At 39.2% G+C, this 16978-nt stretch overlaps 1 protein-coding gene across 4 annotated transcripts in view; it reads left to right on the forward strand.

Moving 5' to 3' along the window:
• Positions 1-6248: 6248 nt before the first annotated feature.
• kaznb (kazrin, periplakin interacting protein b) overlaps positions 6249-16978 on the forward strand; it is an 85825-nt gene continuing 75095 nt past the window's right edge. For all 4 annotated transcript variants that reach the window (XR_013782904.1, XM_079393632.1, XM_079393635.1 and 1 more), the window contains exon 1: positions 6249-6778. Coding sequence is in view for 3 of the 4 variants with exons in the window: in XM_079393632.1 (XP_079249758.1) it covers positions 6598-6778 (181 nt within the window). In the remaining variant the exon portion in view is untranslated. The remainder of the gene's footprint in view (positions 6779-16978) is intronic.

Genomic DNA, 16978 nt, shown 5'->3' on the forward strand with positions numbered 1-16978 from the left:
AACTGCTCCACCACAGCGAGTGGGAGCTGTTAAGAACAATAAGAAAAGCACTAAATATTATGGCAGCAACAGGTATGCAATAAATCTTTAAAATATGTATTATATTATAGGCCTACAATTACATACATAAATATAAACTAAACAGTTTTATGTTTACCTTATAAATAATACATGTAAATAAGAGGTTGTATTAATTTATTTCTGCTAATCTCCACATTTTTAATGGCATTCATCATTTTGAGAGATAAAGTGCAAGACCAAACCACTCCAAATATAGTTTGTCTATTTTCCTATTTTTAAACAGATTTACATAATAAATAGGATATTATTAAATAGGAATTTATTCCAAGCATATGACATTTTATTTACAGCAGACAATTATGTGACTGACGACGTGAGCAGTGCATTCCCAGGTTTGTAGGATCACAGAACACGCTTCATACCATGAATAAATTGCCAGCCAAATGAGTTTTATCACTGAGGTGCCATGTAAATTTATTTTTATAGACATCCACATAAGAAACAATTACCATCCGAATAAGGCTTTTTACATCATTAAGAAGCTAAATGTAGTCCTAGTTCTCTGAACTTATGCAAAAATATCCAGTTTGTAGCTCATACCACTCACACACAGCGTTCACCCTGACAGCCCCAGTTCACCCTGAGTCCAGTTGAACTGCTGCACTAATGACTCTCAGAGCTGTGTGGATATTCCTGTGAACATTCTCTCCTTTATGATACTCATGGGTGTCAATTCCTCGGGAGTCCAATCTCATAAAATGTGTTGTAATGGTGGTTAAAATTGTAGCTTAGTGCCGAGACTTTCACATGGGTCTTTTTCTATACATTTCTGTCCTTTTTATGTTCAGTGCTATATAGTCTTATCGTGTTTAATTTACATGTTTAATGTCACATGTTTGTGGCCAACGGTTTAGACATTAATGGCTGTGTGTTGAGTTATTTTGACAGGACAGCAAATTTACACTGTTATACAAGCTGTACACTCACTACTTTACATTGTAGCAAAGTGTCATTTCTTCAGTGTTGTCACATGAAAAGATATAATAAAATATTTACAAAAATGTGAGGGATGTACTCACTTCTGTGAGACTGTGTACGTACACACACACACACACACCTTGCTAGTACCGGGTTGGACCCCCTTTTGCCTTCAGAAGTGCCTTAATTCTTCGTGGCATAGATTCAACAAGGTGTTGGAAACATTCCTCAGAGATTTTGGTCCATATTGACATGATAGCATCACGCAGTTGCTGCAGATTTGTCGGCTGCACATCCATGATGCGAATCTCCCGTTCCACCACATCCCAAAGGTGCTCTATTGGATTGAGATCTGGTGACTGTGGAGGCCATTTGAGTAAAGTGAACTCATTGTCATGTTCAACAAACCAGTCTGAGATGATTTGAGCTTTGTGACATGGTGCATTATCCTGCTGGATCAGAAGATGGGTACACTGTAGTCATAAAGGGATGGACATGGTCAGCAACAATACTCAGGTTGGCTGTGGCGTTTAAACGATGCTCAATTGGTACTAAGTGGCCCAAAGTGTGCCAAGAAAATATCCCCCACATCATTACACCACCACCACCAGCCTGAACCGTTGAGACAAGGCAGGATGGATCCATGCTTTCATGTTCTTTACACCAAATTCTGACCCTACCATCTGAATGTCGCAGCAGAAATCGAGACTCATCAGATCAGGCAACGTTTTTCCAATCTTCTATTGTCCAATTTTGGTGAGCCTGTGCGAATTGTAGCCTCCGTTTCCTGTTCTTAGCTGACAGGAGGAGCACCCGGTGTGGTCTTCTGCTGCTGTAGCCCATCTGCTTCAGGGTTCGACGTGTTGTGCGTTCAGAGATGGTATTCTGCATACCTTGGTTGTAACGAGTGGTTATTTGAGTTACTGTTGCCTTTCTATCATCTCTAACCAGTTTGCCCATTCTCCTCTGACATCAACAAGGCATTTTCGTCCACACAACTGCCGCTCACAGGATATTTTCTTTTTTTCGGACCATTCTCTGTAAACCCTAGAGATGGTTGTGCATGAAAATCCCAGTAGATCAGCAGTTTTTTAAATACTCAGACCAGCCCGTCTGGTGCCAACAACCATTCCAGGTTCAAAGTCACTTAACTCCCCTTTCTTCTCCATTCTGATGCTCGGTTTGAACTTCAGCAAGTCGTCTTCACCACATCTAGATGCCTAAATGCATTGAGTTGCTGCTATGTGATCGGCTGATTAGCAATTTGTGTTACCAAGCAATTGAACAGGTGTACCTAATAAAGTGGCCGGTGAGTGTGTGTGTATATATATATATATTAGGGGTGGAACGGTTCGCGGAAAAAAAATCGAACATTATAGTTCTCAATTTCCACACGTGGTTCGGCACGCGCTAGGACCGCGGTTACACTTAAATTTGACAACGCATCTGCAATGTGGTTTGTTAGAAGTAACACGTAAAAAAAAAAAAAACCGGGTTCGGCTAATGTATGTTTACAACAACAGCGATGAGGGAAAAAAAAAAAAAGTGGACAAACCATTCACTCTTGTTCAATGCGAGTGCCTTATGCTGGAACATAAGCATTTATTCTGTCATCGCCCGGGTGCTGATAGCGCGCGCGCACGCACGCACAGGTGAGACCTGAAAAGCACACGTTGATATCTGTGTTTAAACTAAACTCATGTAAGCTTTGCCAGTTGAAATATTTAAGAGCCAGAGGATGCGAGGTCGCGCACGCAGAAGATTTGTGCGTGCGCTCATCAGAAGCGCGCAAACCCGCGCCTCAGAACGCACGTAAATATTAAGCTCTCTGAAGTATTGTGTTTGAATGGACAAATTCACACAAAAATGGTCAAAATGCCTGTCTTGGTAAGTATCCTATAGCAGACATAGCCGGCTGAACGTACAGTATCAGTACACTGGATCAGTGCATTCTCTTAAAGTGACAGCACTTTCTTAATATTAATCAAACAGCAACAACAAAGAAATCAGTCACTGCTCTTGATTGAATCGCTTTTGCAACTTTAATAAAGATTAATCTTTAATTTATACAGTCAAATACGCAATGCTGTTTTACATTTTGATTACTTTATTCAATTTCTGTACCTAAAAACTAATGCTATATACCAGGGCTGTCCAAACTCGGTCCTGGAGGGCCAGTGTCCTGCAGAATTTAGCTCCAACTTCCCTCAACACACCTGCATGGAAGTGTCTAGTATGCCTAGTAAGAGCTTGATTAGCTGCTTCAGGTGTGTTTAATTAGGGTTGAAGCTAAACTCTGCAGGACACAGACTACCGAGTTTGGACAGCCCTGCTATAGACCTACCTGAAAAAACCCTGAAAATCACTGTTTATTTTATTTGTATCTTTACTCTATTGTGTGTGTGTGTGTGTATATATATATATTATTATTTTTTTTTTTTTTTTATTATTTAGAGATTGGGTGTTCTTGCCAATCAGAGCTGTCATTAAGTTATTTTACTTTTTGTTAGCAGATGTACATTACACTGACTGGATAACCATCATATTATAACCATCATAAAAAGAAACTGATGCAAAAGTGCGTAGCATTTTTGTAAATCAAACTTCTTTGCATTAGCAGTTCTGAGCGTTTTCTTAAAGAATTTAAGCAGCATGAATGCACTGTTGACTGCAGAGCTGACTCTGTTTGGCAAGCGGCCTATGCATATTATTGGCAAAAGGCAGGTGACAACAGCAAAGCCTGGGGAAAGGCCTTGTTGTAAACGCCATAGAACAACTGTTAGCTGTCCAGTTCCTGCCCTTTGTCTTTTCCCACTGACATTTCAGCATTGTTCACTCCGGGTCCTTTGTGCGGCCTGGTGTGCTCCAGTCAATGGAGGTGACTTTTAATAGGACTAAGATCTTTTCTCTGTCTTCTGCAGAATGGAAAATCCACAGAATATGAAACGCACTGGACTAGATTTTTTCAAACATGCTTCTTTTTCTTTCTCTCACCACCACTCCTTCTCGTTCTTTCTAACTCTCTCTCTCTCTCTCTCTCTCTCTCTCTCTCTCTCTCTCTCTCTCTCTCTCTTTCTTTTGAGCGACTATAGTGGTTTCGGGGCTAGTATTTGAAAACAAAGCACAGCCTTTTTCAGCTGCAGTCTGAATCTCATCATGAATGGTGTTAGCACCGTAGATGTGGTGCTCTTTCCAGCTCATTTCTGATGGACATCAATCAGTTTGGAACCTGCTAAAAAACTTTGCAACTTTCACATCTGAGCCATCTCTCAATCATGAGTGAGATGGATGCAAATGAAAATCCACAGACAGTAAAAACTTAGTTTGTTGTCATCTGTCGCATTTTATGCTTGTTTTTAGTGTGGATTCCTCTGTTGTGCCTAATTCATTTCTAGCATTGCTTGCTGTGAATACCAATGAGGATGTTTCTCAGTCAGAGCCGTGAAATGATAGGTGTTCACAATTTTTGGTGTGATGGTTCACCAGATTTGCTTCTCTCACTCACACCCCATCAATTTTCTCTAGGAATTGAGTGATTTTGCTCATTTCAGCAAATGTTTTGCTTGGGGAATGTAAAAGCCACTCCGATAAGAGCTGGTGTTGATTATAGTCATAAGCAGGGGTTAAATTCACCTGGAATGATGTTCTGCCACCCTTGATTCAAAATAGATGATTGGCAGTCAATCCGATTCACTTAGTATGTGCATACACCAGTCAAGTTTCTGTTGGTCTCCGCACATGCATTTGGTCTTCATTTAGTGAGTAAAATAAAGCTTTGATTTTGCTTTACCAGCTAATAGGTGATACAGGCATTCATCTGTTGGCTCTTTTCAGTTTAAAATGAAAGACCCATGAAATAGATCAATGACAACATATCAGCATAGCCAATGGGTTTTAGTTCATTAATCAATTTAGCCATTTCTAATCAAAGGCTGGCATTTTATTGAACATAAATTATTATTATTGAATCAATATAATGTGTAGCTTGCATACAGTGTTTTGGGTAAATAATTTTTACATTTTATTGTTATTTTTATTATTCTTACTATTATTTTCCCCAGTTGATGCATTAATTGATATAATAAAGATCTTGAATGCAGTGTAATTTACTTTGGATAAAAGCATCGCCCAAATGCATAAATAGTTTTTTACTTTTTATTTCATTATTACTTTTATTATTGTTACTCCAGTTTATACATGAATTGATGAAATGTAGACCATGAATGGAATTTAACTCACTTTAGATAAAAGCATCTGCCAAACACATTTTTTTTCTTTTTATTGTATTATTATTTTACCCCATTTAATGCATGAATTGATATAATGTAGACTTTGAATGCAATGAAAGTCATTTTGGATATAAGCGTAGATTTTATTTAATGCTTTACATTCATATTTTTTTTTAAAAATCTGTTATTTTTCTTTCTTTCTTTCTTGTATTTATCAATGCATGGATTGATTTAAATTGAACATTTGGATAATCTGTCAAATGCATAATTAAAAAAATTATTACATGTTATTGTTCCCCCTCTTCATGTTCAAAAGGCTAAATATTTGGGATAGATGATGCTGCATTTAAGGTTACGGATGACCTCAAGGTTTGTCAAAAAGTAATAGACCAGCTTCTCACTGAACAGCATGGGATCTTCTTTGATTCCCATACCTAAAGGACATAAGACTTTTCAATCTATTGCATAAGACTTCTGGGAAAGGTTAGAGGGCTTTTCAAAATCAGCCCAAACTTTTGACCCTGCGAGGAGATTGATTGCTTTCAGTGTAATTCTCTTCACTTCCTGTGTGCAGGGGGCCGGACTAATAGCTGTCCCTCGTGTCCAGTGCCGAGGTCTGCCCGGTTCCTCTCCCTCTGAGTTGAGTCGACCCACCCCCATCCGCAACCTCAAGAGTGGGGGAGCGTTTCCCAGGGACAAAAGAATGAATATGTAATGAAAAGAAAGGGAAAGGGGTGGGAGCGTGTTTGTCCAAGAGAATAGATGTATCCAGCTTGACAAGTGTATGTCGAGGGATCAAGGAAGTGCAAAAAGTGCTTATTTATTTTCCACCATAGCCACATAAGAACAGTTACTTTCTCATCGCAAACTGCTCTGATCGAGGAGGCTCTCTGAGGCAAAGCCTGCAGTTCACAGAGTTTCAGAAACATCGCACTGTAGCTCCCTCCCTCGCTCCCCCAGAAATCTGGTGCACATGGTATGTTCCGTTTAAAAAAAGAGCATGTCATTTCTCAATGCACTGTTCTCTCTGGTAGCAGCTGCTGGGAGCGTGATTTTTCAGCAGGAACTCTCTCTCACTCCTCTACCTGCTGTTTCGTTTGTCCGTTACGTTCTTTCACACGCTCAGCTGTCTTTCACACACTAACAGAAGACAGGTAGTGATTAGGTCTTTTCTGCTGGGATAAGGAGGAGGGGAGTCAGACTTGGGATTTTGTTTCCCTCTTCTCCAGCGTGTGTTTTGTATTTATGGTCTAAACTGTGGCAGCCGAGGAGGGTTAAAGGGGGACCCGTGGCTTGTTGTACCCCCTGACAAAGCCCTTGACACCATGCGCCTCTGTGTGGATTTGCTTCTCAGGGCAAAATCCTGAAAATGATGGAAGACAACAAGCAGCTGGCTCAGCGGATCGATGGGGCCATCCAGTCGGCCAGCCAGGAGGTGACCAACCTGCGCTCCGAGCTCTCCGCGACCAGCCGCAGACTGGCCGAGTTGGGGGCGTGCAACCCTGTCGGCTTGGAGAACAACCAGCAGAACCACCATCACCACCTCCACGGTAAGACGTGTATCAAGTTTTGCTTCGGTGTTTGGTCAGTTCAACTTGTTACTGTGGAGAAATAGTTATTTTTAAGGGGTTTGTGGGTTGGAATGAGCTTTTGTTGAGAGAAGAAAGTAAGGAGGGGAGGACGGGGGCAGCTGATCCCGTTCTTCACTGCCTCGTCCCGTTTCCCGGGTAGCCAATGGGACTGATTTCCATTGCAGCTGTGACATATCAGGCGGAGAGTGGCCAGAGAGAGAAGAAAAATGAAAGCTGGCATCGGGTTCAGTTGTTGTCATAACTCCACTCTCTGACTGATTCACAGGGAATAACATGAAACACGTGGTTCAGTTCTGATACTAAAACCTAGTTTAAGGTAAAGTGTGTCTTTTTTATGATGTTAAAACACTTTTTATCCTATCTTCTATAGCTTTAAGACAGCTATTAAGACAGGCTTTTTGTAGAATGATTTATCCAAAAAAATTACTTTTTTGACCATCCTGACAAGCCCAACATAGCAATACTGACTTAACCAATGGCATGAGTTTGGGGCAATACTGCCTGTTTGTCGACCAGTAGCAGACAGGATAGTGTTTAACACTACTAGTTTTTGGTACCACAGAAAATTCTCTTTTAAACTAGTGGTAACTGCCATTTTACAATGTGTAGCCATGTTAAAGAAATAGTTTACTCCAAAAATGAAACAGACACATTTCTCAAAATATCTTCTTTTATGTTCCACAGAAATAAAAAACTACATGTGGTTGTGTAAATGATGAAAATTATTTTTTAGGGGTGAGCTATCCCTTTAAGTTGAGATGACTATCATTAAAAGCACTTGATGACATCAGATGATCCGTGTTTGTCAAAAACTTTACAGCAACACAGTTTAACTAATAAACAGTATTTCTTTTTAAGATTTATTAATCTTAGTTTTATCACGTCAAGTTATATAAATCAAAATACATGACTGTTTTTGAAATGTTTTTTAAAGTGCTCAACAAGACTGCATTTATTAGATTAAAAATACATTAAAAACAGTAATATTGTGAAATAATATTATAATTTAAATTTACTGTTCAAATGTATTTTAAAATGTAACACACATTCCTTACACATCTGAATTTTCAGCAGTCATTACTTCAGTGTCACATGATCCTTCAGAAATCAAGAAGCATTTCCTCTAATTATCAATGTTAAAAACAATTGGCCTGCTTAATATTTTTGTAAAACCCGTGATGCTGATTTTTTTTCTGGATTATTTGATGAATATATAGTTCAGAAGGACAGCTCTGAAATTAGAATTAGATATATTTAGTCATTTTATAAATGTGTTTACTGTCACTTTTAATAAGTTAATGCATCACTGCTAAATATAAGTAATAATTTTTTTCAAAGTTTTCACTAAAATTTATTCATAATGAACAATAGTATATTCATAACAGTCACCTAGATTAATAACGGTGCTTGTTGTATAACTTTTGTTCAATGTTACCAAATGCATTAACTAATTTAACTATTGTAAAATGTTATTGTACAGCAGGGGTCGGCAAGTAAGTTAGGCATTGGGCCAAAAAAATAATAATTCCCCTCTAGATGGTGGGCCAGAACATAGTCAAAGGATAATTTAAGATATTAATTGATGACAAATGCAACCAGAATTGCCTGTGACAGACTGTTCCAGTGTATTTTGTAACTGGTAGTGAGCTGTTACTCTGTGTAAAAACCTGCGACAGTCATTAACAAAAAGCCACATTTGGTGTGGCGGTGTCCGATCAGAGTATGTGAGCGGAGTGGAGCATCAACAATTTCCCCTCCTGCGCTCCGAGCATTTAATAATCACTCCGCTCCCGCGCCACGCCGCACTCACTGATATCAGAAGCACCGCTCCGCATATAAAGTATTTCAGTAGGCTTTGTTTGAAATATCACAGTTCTATGGTTTCCGCCACCTGAGTAAAAAATAAAAAAAGGTTATTTATAGACTTTTTAACTCGCAATTCTGAGAAAAAAAGTCAGCTGTCAGCTGAAAATATTCAGAAGATACAAATAAATTCCTTGAGAAATATAACTTCCCGCTCATGTCCACTGCAGTCATCATAGCCTTCACATTCTTTCTGATTTGAGTGATCCTTTTCTATCTAACTAGCTAAATGTGTTTAACGTGAATTCTTGCTAAATATGCAGTTATATTACGGCCGGGTCATTGGCATGAATTGGAGCGGTGGTGGAGCGCTCTTGGAGCGAGTGAAAACCATGACGCTCCGACTTAAAAAAAAAAAAAAATCCGCTCCTCACTCAAAAATCACACCACTCCACTCTCACTCCACTCACATAGCCTACTCTGATTGTGAGTAACTGTTGCTGTCATGACAGATCTATTTCACAACCAGCCGCTATCAAAATAATCTGGCTATGGGCGCAGGCCAGATATTATTGCTGGCGGGCCACTTTTGGCCCCGCCTGTTGCCAACCACTGTTGTAAAGTGTCACATATCATTGTGTGTTATGTGACTCATCTTTTTTTTTTTGCTTGCCATCTCAACTTTCACTCCATGTTCTCTCTGAAACGGAAGTTAGGTGTGGTGAGATCCGTCCGGTTCTGTTGCAGAGATTTCATAGCCCAAGGCAGTTTTTTATTCCGGTTAGAGGTCGTGTTAAGCAGTTTGGACAGTGTCTGGGTGTGCGGGGTGAGGACCAACGTATTGATATTGTGTCAGGTTGATGATGTTATAGGGGTTACAGCATGCAGGGCAGCCCAGCGGTGGTCGGCCATCCCCCCGGTGGTCTTCTGCAGGCTGAGACTCTTTCAGACGGAGAGCGAGCAAGAGTGATAGACAGTGTTTGAACAGGTGTCATTAGCAGGACCCTTCTAAATGAATGAGATTGTATGAACAGCACTACTCCCCCTCTCTCTGTTTTTTCACATGGGTTTAAGGCATCTTACTGCAGTGAACCCACATTCCTCTTTACCAGAGCACTGATGTAATGCTTCTCCCTCTCTCTCGGCCCCCCTCAGTTGCTCTCTCTCTTTCTCTCTCTCAGTCAGGTGACTGTTTACATGGGAGAGCTGGAGGCTGAGCAGGCAGAATGTAATCAGATACACATTCCTCTGTCCTGCTGTATGAGGGAGTTGCTCTCGTAGTTTAAACACAAAGCCGCCCCCCTCCCGTTTCAAAAAACAGCATTCCTCTAATCAGGGTTCCGGGTTCATTTGTGTTCTGCTCACATCCTTCCGTCGTTATCGAGCAAAGGGCTAAGGCCACGAAAAGTCATGTTTGGTATAGGGCTGGATTTGAATTGGGTTCAATTTTGAAAAATTTTTTTTTTTGTCTACATTTTTCTACTATTCTGACCTTTTACAAGCCACACAACCATTTATTGCCACTAATAACTTTTTTCACTTGGTTACAAACACACAAAATGTTTACCCCGTGTTGCAGGCGGACTCGCTCTGAATATAAACTTGAAAGCAGGCCGGGGTTTAATGAGCTATGACAGCCTAATGGAGAGATGTGGCATCCAGTTGTGCTCTGGCTCTCCTCCATCTTCAGATGACAAGTAAAGTTTGTGTGATGACAGGATCTGAAGGCGAAAACTAGATTGATCTGAAGAATATGGCAGTTTACCACCACAATGTTGTGAGTATAGTATTATTATACGAGTATGCATTATTTATATGTATTATTATAGTAATAGTCCAGAAGCTTCAAGAACTGTGTTGTTATTGGGTGGGGGGGTATCATTTTATTTTACATTATGAATAGTATGCTTTTAAAAAAAATCTTAATAATAATAATATTACTTTTTACAGTATTATATAGTATCGTATATTAATGATAAATTAAATACATTGCTGTGACCATCCAGTTGGATTGTTTGCTAAGCTAATGGCTCACTTCTCAAAAAACAGTACAATTTGTGGTATAATTGGCATGGTGCAGGACAAATTATGCTGCAAAGTTTGATAATTAGACTTGTTTAAATCCCTAACCCGCAGTATGAGTGATTTAAATGATCATAGTTTTCTTTTACTTTAGTGAGCGCCACTAACAAGGCAAAAATTAAATCATTTTTAGTACAGGGATGTGATTAGGCTTATCAGATTGAGATTGAAGTTCAGACTCATCTGCAACCAATTATCTTAAGAATTTCAACAGATAAGAGCATCAGATGATATTTAGAAGGAATTGCATATGTGAACATGTAGTTGCACATGTAACCCAAACTGTATAGTCAGTCACCCTTTAAAAAATAGACCCAGAATTACCTTAATGTGGTATTTACTCAAACTTGTCGTTTTTGCATTTCTTAATTAAATTTTGAATTCCTTTTTATTTTATTTATTTACAAATGATCATAACATTACAATTTGGATAAAACTGAAGAACTTCAGAGTGTCTTTGGTTTCAGCAGAACTTAATTTGAGATGATACATTGCAGATGATACAACATGCAAACTGCTTCAGTAAAAGAACATCTGACCTTTTATACAAGGAGCTCACATGCTCAGTGTCACAAATGCAGAATGTTAACTATTTAGTATTAATTTTGTTCTAACTTTTTAGTTTTAACATCAACAGATGGCAATGTTCTGTTTATTATAAGCGCCACTACAGTTTTGTTAACTGACGGTTTAAATGCTCAGGCTGTCTAAAGTCAGGTAGATTGTAATCAGGCAGTAATATTTTTGTATCGTTCATAAGCTGAAAGTGATTCCAACAATAATATTTCTCTGCTGGGATCGGTATATCTGAGTTGTGGATTTGGACTTGAATGATTATTAAAATTGTATGGTTATACAGTAGTTATCATCTTCGGTGTGAATGGCCCTTAAGATCAACCACTGTTCTGAAGTGGAGAGCTTTCATCTTATCTGCACTGCCTTCTGCATATTATAAATATTTTCTCCCTAGTCAAGGGCAGATACGTCAATCATATCAGGCTTTGCATAATTCAGAGCCATATGGATGCTGTCTTTGCATTTTCATACAGTTTTCATACAATTTGCTTGTTCAAACAGTTTATTGGCAATAGTATGTTAAACTTTGGTTCATAAATGAATGGACTGTATTTCCATAATCAGATACACATTAAGTCTCAGGAGGGAAAAATAAATGTACACACACTATAAATTTGCCGATCTTTTAAAATGGAAACAGTTCTCAAAAAATCAATACTGCTAAGGCATAATACATTATTCACAATTCCAGCTGGTTGGTGCTCAGGTGTCAAATCTACATGAAAAAGTGAGGTATCACACTACAAAGTTCACTTCCTTGCTTGGTGAGTTCAAACAGATTACGCCTCTAAATGCAAGCGATCGAATGCGAAAAGTGTGAAAATGAAAAGTAGGCCTAGCAGAGCTCTTTCGCTCATCTCATGCTGAGAGAGTCGAGCCTCTGCGTCCCTAGAGATGAACACTTACACGACAAATGAGAAAAAAGTCTAATGCAATGACATCTGCACACTCTTGACTGCCTGATGGGAAGTCTGAGGTTGCAAATTGGTCAAGTCACCATACAGATTAAGTAATGCTTGAAATGTGCGATCTCAATGCCATATCATGCCAAACGAGCAGAATCACACCTAGCGTCTGAGACAGAATGATGATGGGAGGTAGTGAAAGGATGTAAAAAATATCATAATAGAGGTCCTGACTTCTGTATCGGCAAATGCAACCATAGTGAACCTTTAAGACAGTAAACCACACTTAAAAAAAAAAAAAAAAGAGTAAGCAAGATGGAGAGTGGGGGAGATGGGGTTAAGGTTGATGTGTTTACAGAAGAGAAAACATGCTAGCAAATCAATGGGCCATTTCTCTGTGACTGACAGACAGTAATAGTGCGAATGGGCCCCTGGCATTACTTCTGGCATGAGAGAGCTGCATGTCTCGTTGGCAGCTGTGGCTGTGAAGTCTGATGGTCCATAGACAAGAACAAGCAGTAAGCAAGATCATCAGAGAAGTCAAGCCAAACAAATCCTCAATGTGGTCTTAATCAGATGTAGTAACTGGCACTTTATTTATTTATTGCTTATTGACAGATAGAAATTGCATTTTGAGCCTCTAGGTTATATAATCTGATTTTGTGTGCGTATGTGTGTGTGTGTATTTTATATATATATATATATTATTACAAACTGAGATTATACACAACTGCTCAGAAGTTGGAGTCTGTAAGATTTTTTAAAGAAATTAATACTTTTATTCAGCAAGAATGTATTAAATTTATTAAAAAAAGTGATAGTAAAGATATAAATGCTGTTCGTTTGAAATTTCTATTCATCAAAGAATCCTGGAAAAATGTATCACGGTTTCCACAAAATTAAGCACAACAGTTTAACAACAATGATAATAAAAAAAAGTTTCTTGAGCACCAGATTTTTATCTTCCTGTCTGGACAGTTTTTTGGCCTGAATCAGCTGCTATGTGAACCAAACCTTATGCTGTTTAGTCAAAGGTCTGGCTATGTGATGTTAACTTCACTTAAGATAGACTAAATGAGCTGTGAGTAGATCTGAACATGTCAACCAGTCCGTCTTACCTATAAAAACAATAACAGTTTTTTCCTTAATGAGCTGTGCTGAAGAGAGTAACACTCATAATTGTAATTCCTCTGCCAGGTTGACACAAAGCAATGCTACATGATAATACTAAATTTAAACTGATAAAACAGATTGTGACAAGCCATTAAAGTAAAATTAGATGAGGCCGTTGGTAGCATCAGCGGCAGTAGCCGGAGGCTGTAGGCAGGGTGTTAAGGAGCCTGCGGTGGAGCTTATGGCTTTGCAGTGCCCTTGTGATTCATGCCAACACTAGTGGGACTCATGCAAGCCAGCATGCTAAACCCCCCACGACCCTGAGAGAGTGATAAGCTGAGAGAAATGCGATGGAGTGAACTCAATAAAGCGCCCACAGACGGAGGTGATGTTTTAAATTGCTTTTAAATCAGCCTTTGGGAGGTGTTGCGCCTCACTGATTTCGTGGGATTTTATTTTGTCTGAAACGTGGATGAATTTTTGAGGATTTGTTGAAAAGGTTAAGTAACGCTTGCTGGGGGTTTGGAACCCAGGGTGTTTTTTTTACCTATAGTTTTCTTGTCAGTTTTCTCTTGTTGGTTGTTACATATGTCCCTTTTTCACAGACAAGGTGCCGGTGCTGGTTGATGTTTCCACCTCTGAAAGGATGGTTCTGGGCCACCGCCGCACCAAAGTCTATATCCACATTTTGACCAATGCATCTTTTTCTGTCATTTGTGAATACTGAATAAAGATTTTTAGAGAGAGAGAGAGAGATGAGAGATTTGATTCACAAAGAGCATTTTCTTGCCAAAATGTTTTTAGAGAATATCTAGTTTTCAACAATGATAGTAAGAGATGTTACTTGAGCACAAAATCAGCATATTAGAATGATTTCTGAAGGATCATATGACACTGCAGACTGATAACTTTATTACAGAAAAAAACATTTTAAATTATATTCAAATAGAAAACAAGTATCTTAAATGGTAATAATAATTTTCAGTCTTACTGTTTTACTGTATATTTACTGTAAATAATTTTGTTGACAATAACCAACTTTTTACAGACCCAAAACTTTTAGTGGATGTCTCAAAAGATGTACATCTAGTGCATATTTACACAGGAAAACAATTAAAAAGCAGTGTAGTGGCACACAAGAACATCTGTGCAAATTGGCCCCTTAGTTCTTCACTCTCAAGTCACATGAAATGATGGTTCTGAGAGAGCGTCATAGATCTCCAGAGATGAGAACCAGCACCATGTCCATGGAAAAGAGGTAATATTAGCGTAATACTTTGCTCTGGTTAGCTGCACCAGTGCACTTGAGACGGATAGTACAGCTTTGTTTTCAAAGAAGAGGGAGTATTTCTTTCTCCTTATTCCCCCCATGGGATCTCCCAGTTTTCCGGTCTGCTCCCAGAGAGTGGGGAAAGCGTTCAGAGAGCCCCTTCTCCATTTCTCTCACCCCTCCCGTTTTTTCCTTCCCCTCCCGTCTCTAAACCGCAAGCGTGGCCTCCCTGAACCACGCCCTGTCTGTGACCAATGCAGCGTGAGGTGAACTGTGTCCAAACAATAGCCTCGAGGCAGGCCCTCACCGCAGGGGATGGGCAAATAACCCAGAAAACACGCGCACACACATTCTTCTCTGGAGACTTTATTACCAGCCATGAGTTTAGGCACATTCTGAGAAGGACAAATTCAGTTTGCCCTTTCGGAGGATTAGTTATAGATCACGCCCCCAAATATCTCCCCAATCTACACACACTGTACTTCTCCCAGAAGCAAAACCCTTCCAGGAATTACTAATTGGCCATTTTAGTGGTTAAATTGGTCTAGAATAAAGCATTCCTTGTGGGGATGCGACCTTGATTAACCTTAGCTGTTCAAGGGAATTTTAGAAAATACCGTTTTTTTTTTTTTTTTTGCTAGTCTCTGGTAGTTAATTTTTTTGGCGGGCTGTCACCAAGATTGAAAACGGGTTAAATTTTGACGGAACATTTTATGAGCAGTTGCTGAAAACTAGAGGTTATGCGGCAATTAATCATTATTTGTCAATCTGATGGACAGGACTGTAAAATGTTCATCTGTGTCGATCTTTACCAGTCATATTTAGTCTAAATTCCTCTGATATTGTACTGAAGTATGCCATTCCATTTGCTTACACAGATTAGCTACAGTATTAGCATTCTTAATTTTGTAGTCTTGATGTAGCCACTGTTAAAATTCTTGTGCAAATTGTCTCTTAATTTAGTAAGTAACTTAACTACTTACGTAGGGTATGTTGTTATTATTAAGGCTAAATTATTAAGATTGTCTTTTGTCCAAGTTTAAACTATATCAATCAACAATGTGAAAATTAATTTGAAAATGCAAACCATTGCATCGGTTTTACTTTTATTCGAAATTACAGAATTTTTATTCCAAGGCCATGCATTTTCCTTTCCATCTTTTCCATATTATATTTTATTTTATTTTAGTTTATTATTTCTAAAAACTAATTTTTATTTGGGGATAGAAATAAATTATTCATTAACGTTAAAGATGAAATGTGAAATTTCCATGTCATTAGCTTCATCTAATCTAAAAATAAGAATTGTTTTCAAACGAGTTTCCCAGGCAGTCTTCTACTGGCCATTACACAGATAGTGCTATGCCAGATTCACAACATTGGTTGAGCCAATGTTACTTACTAGTAGGGTTAGTCGGAATGCTTAAACAATTTAAAGTTTACACTTTGCAGGAAATCAGGCTACAAATGACTTATAACTGTCTCTGCTAATTAACGTGCAATAAATGTCACACATCACCTTTAAATGATGAATATGTCCAGGTAATGCGTCCCCTGTTGGGAACCCTGTTCAAATCTAATCATGTTTTGATAGTCTGCAGAGATTTTCCTGACTTTCACGTTGGAGCCGATAGTAGCAGGTGTTAATACAGACAGCTCTGTCAATCATCTGAAGGCTCTCCACCCTTCCTTGGGAGACTGCCCATCTCTGCAGCAGGTGACAACATCGCTGCTGGAATTGGCAGCAGATGCCCTGTCCTCCACGCTAGTCAAATGCAGAGGAAACTGGCCACAAATTTGCTCTCTTGTGGTGAACGCTTCACAGCAGTGGCCAAAGTGAAAACAAAACTAAAGAAATTATGATTTTTACTCTGCCTGAATGGTGTCATATTTTCCGTATATATAGCAGAGACAAGGTTTCGCTTAAATGGAGAGCGAGGAGTAGGCGGCGAATGCCATTTCACAAAATCTCTCTTTGACTTGATGTGACCCGTCTCTCGGTTTATTCTTCGGCTTGGTCATCTCTCAGCCACGGGTGTCTTGTGAGAGACATAATTCTTTATCTAAAGAGTGAATGATTGGCGAGGCAGAGCGCAGGGCCCTGTTTCATGCTCCTGTGCCGCACTGGCTGCAGGCCCTTCCCTTCTCCTCTCCTCATCTCTTCTCTTTCCTCCTTCCCTGGTTCCTTTTCTTCAATGCCTGCTGCGCGCTGTCTGTCTCTCAGCCTCCCTTGCTAGGCCCTCTCATCATAACACAATAATCTGTGACATGCCACATATTTTCTCAGCAGACCATAGTTACAGGGCTGGGGCTCAGGAAATGAGACATTATGCATCCTTCAAGTCGTTTATATCGCTTTGCGGGAACCTGAGGGTTATGAAGACCATATGTTAGCCACTGTAAGTTTCG

Source organism: Barbus barbus (assembly GCF_936440315.1).
Source record: "Barbus barbus genome assembly, chromosome: 35".
Classification (NCBI taxonomy): Eukaryota; Metazoa; Chordata; class Actinopteri; order Cypriniformes; family Cyprinidae; genus Barbus; species Barbus barbus.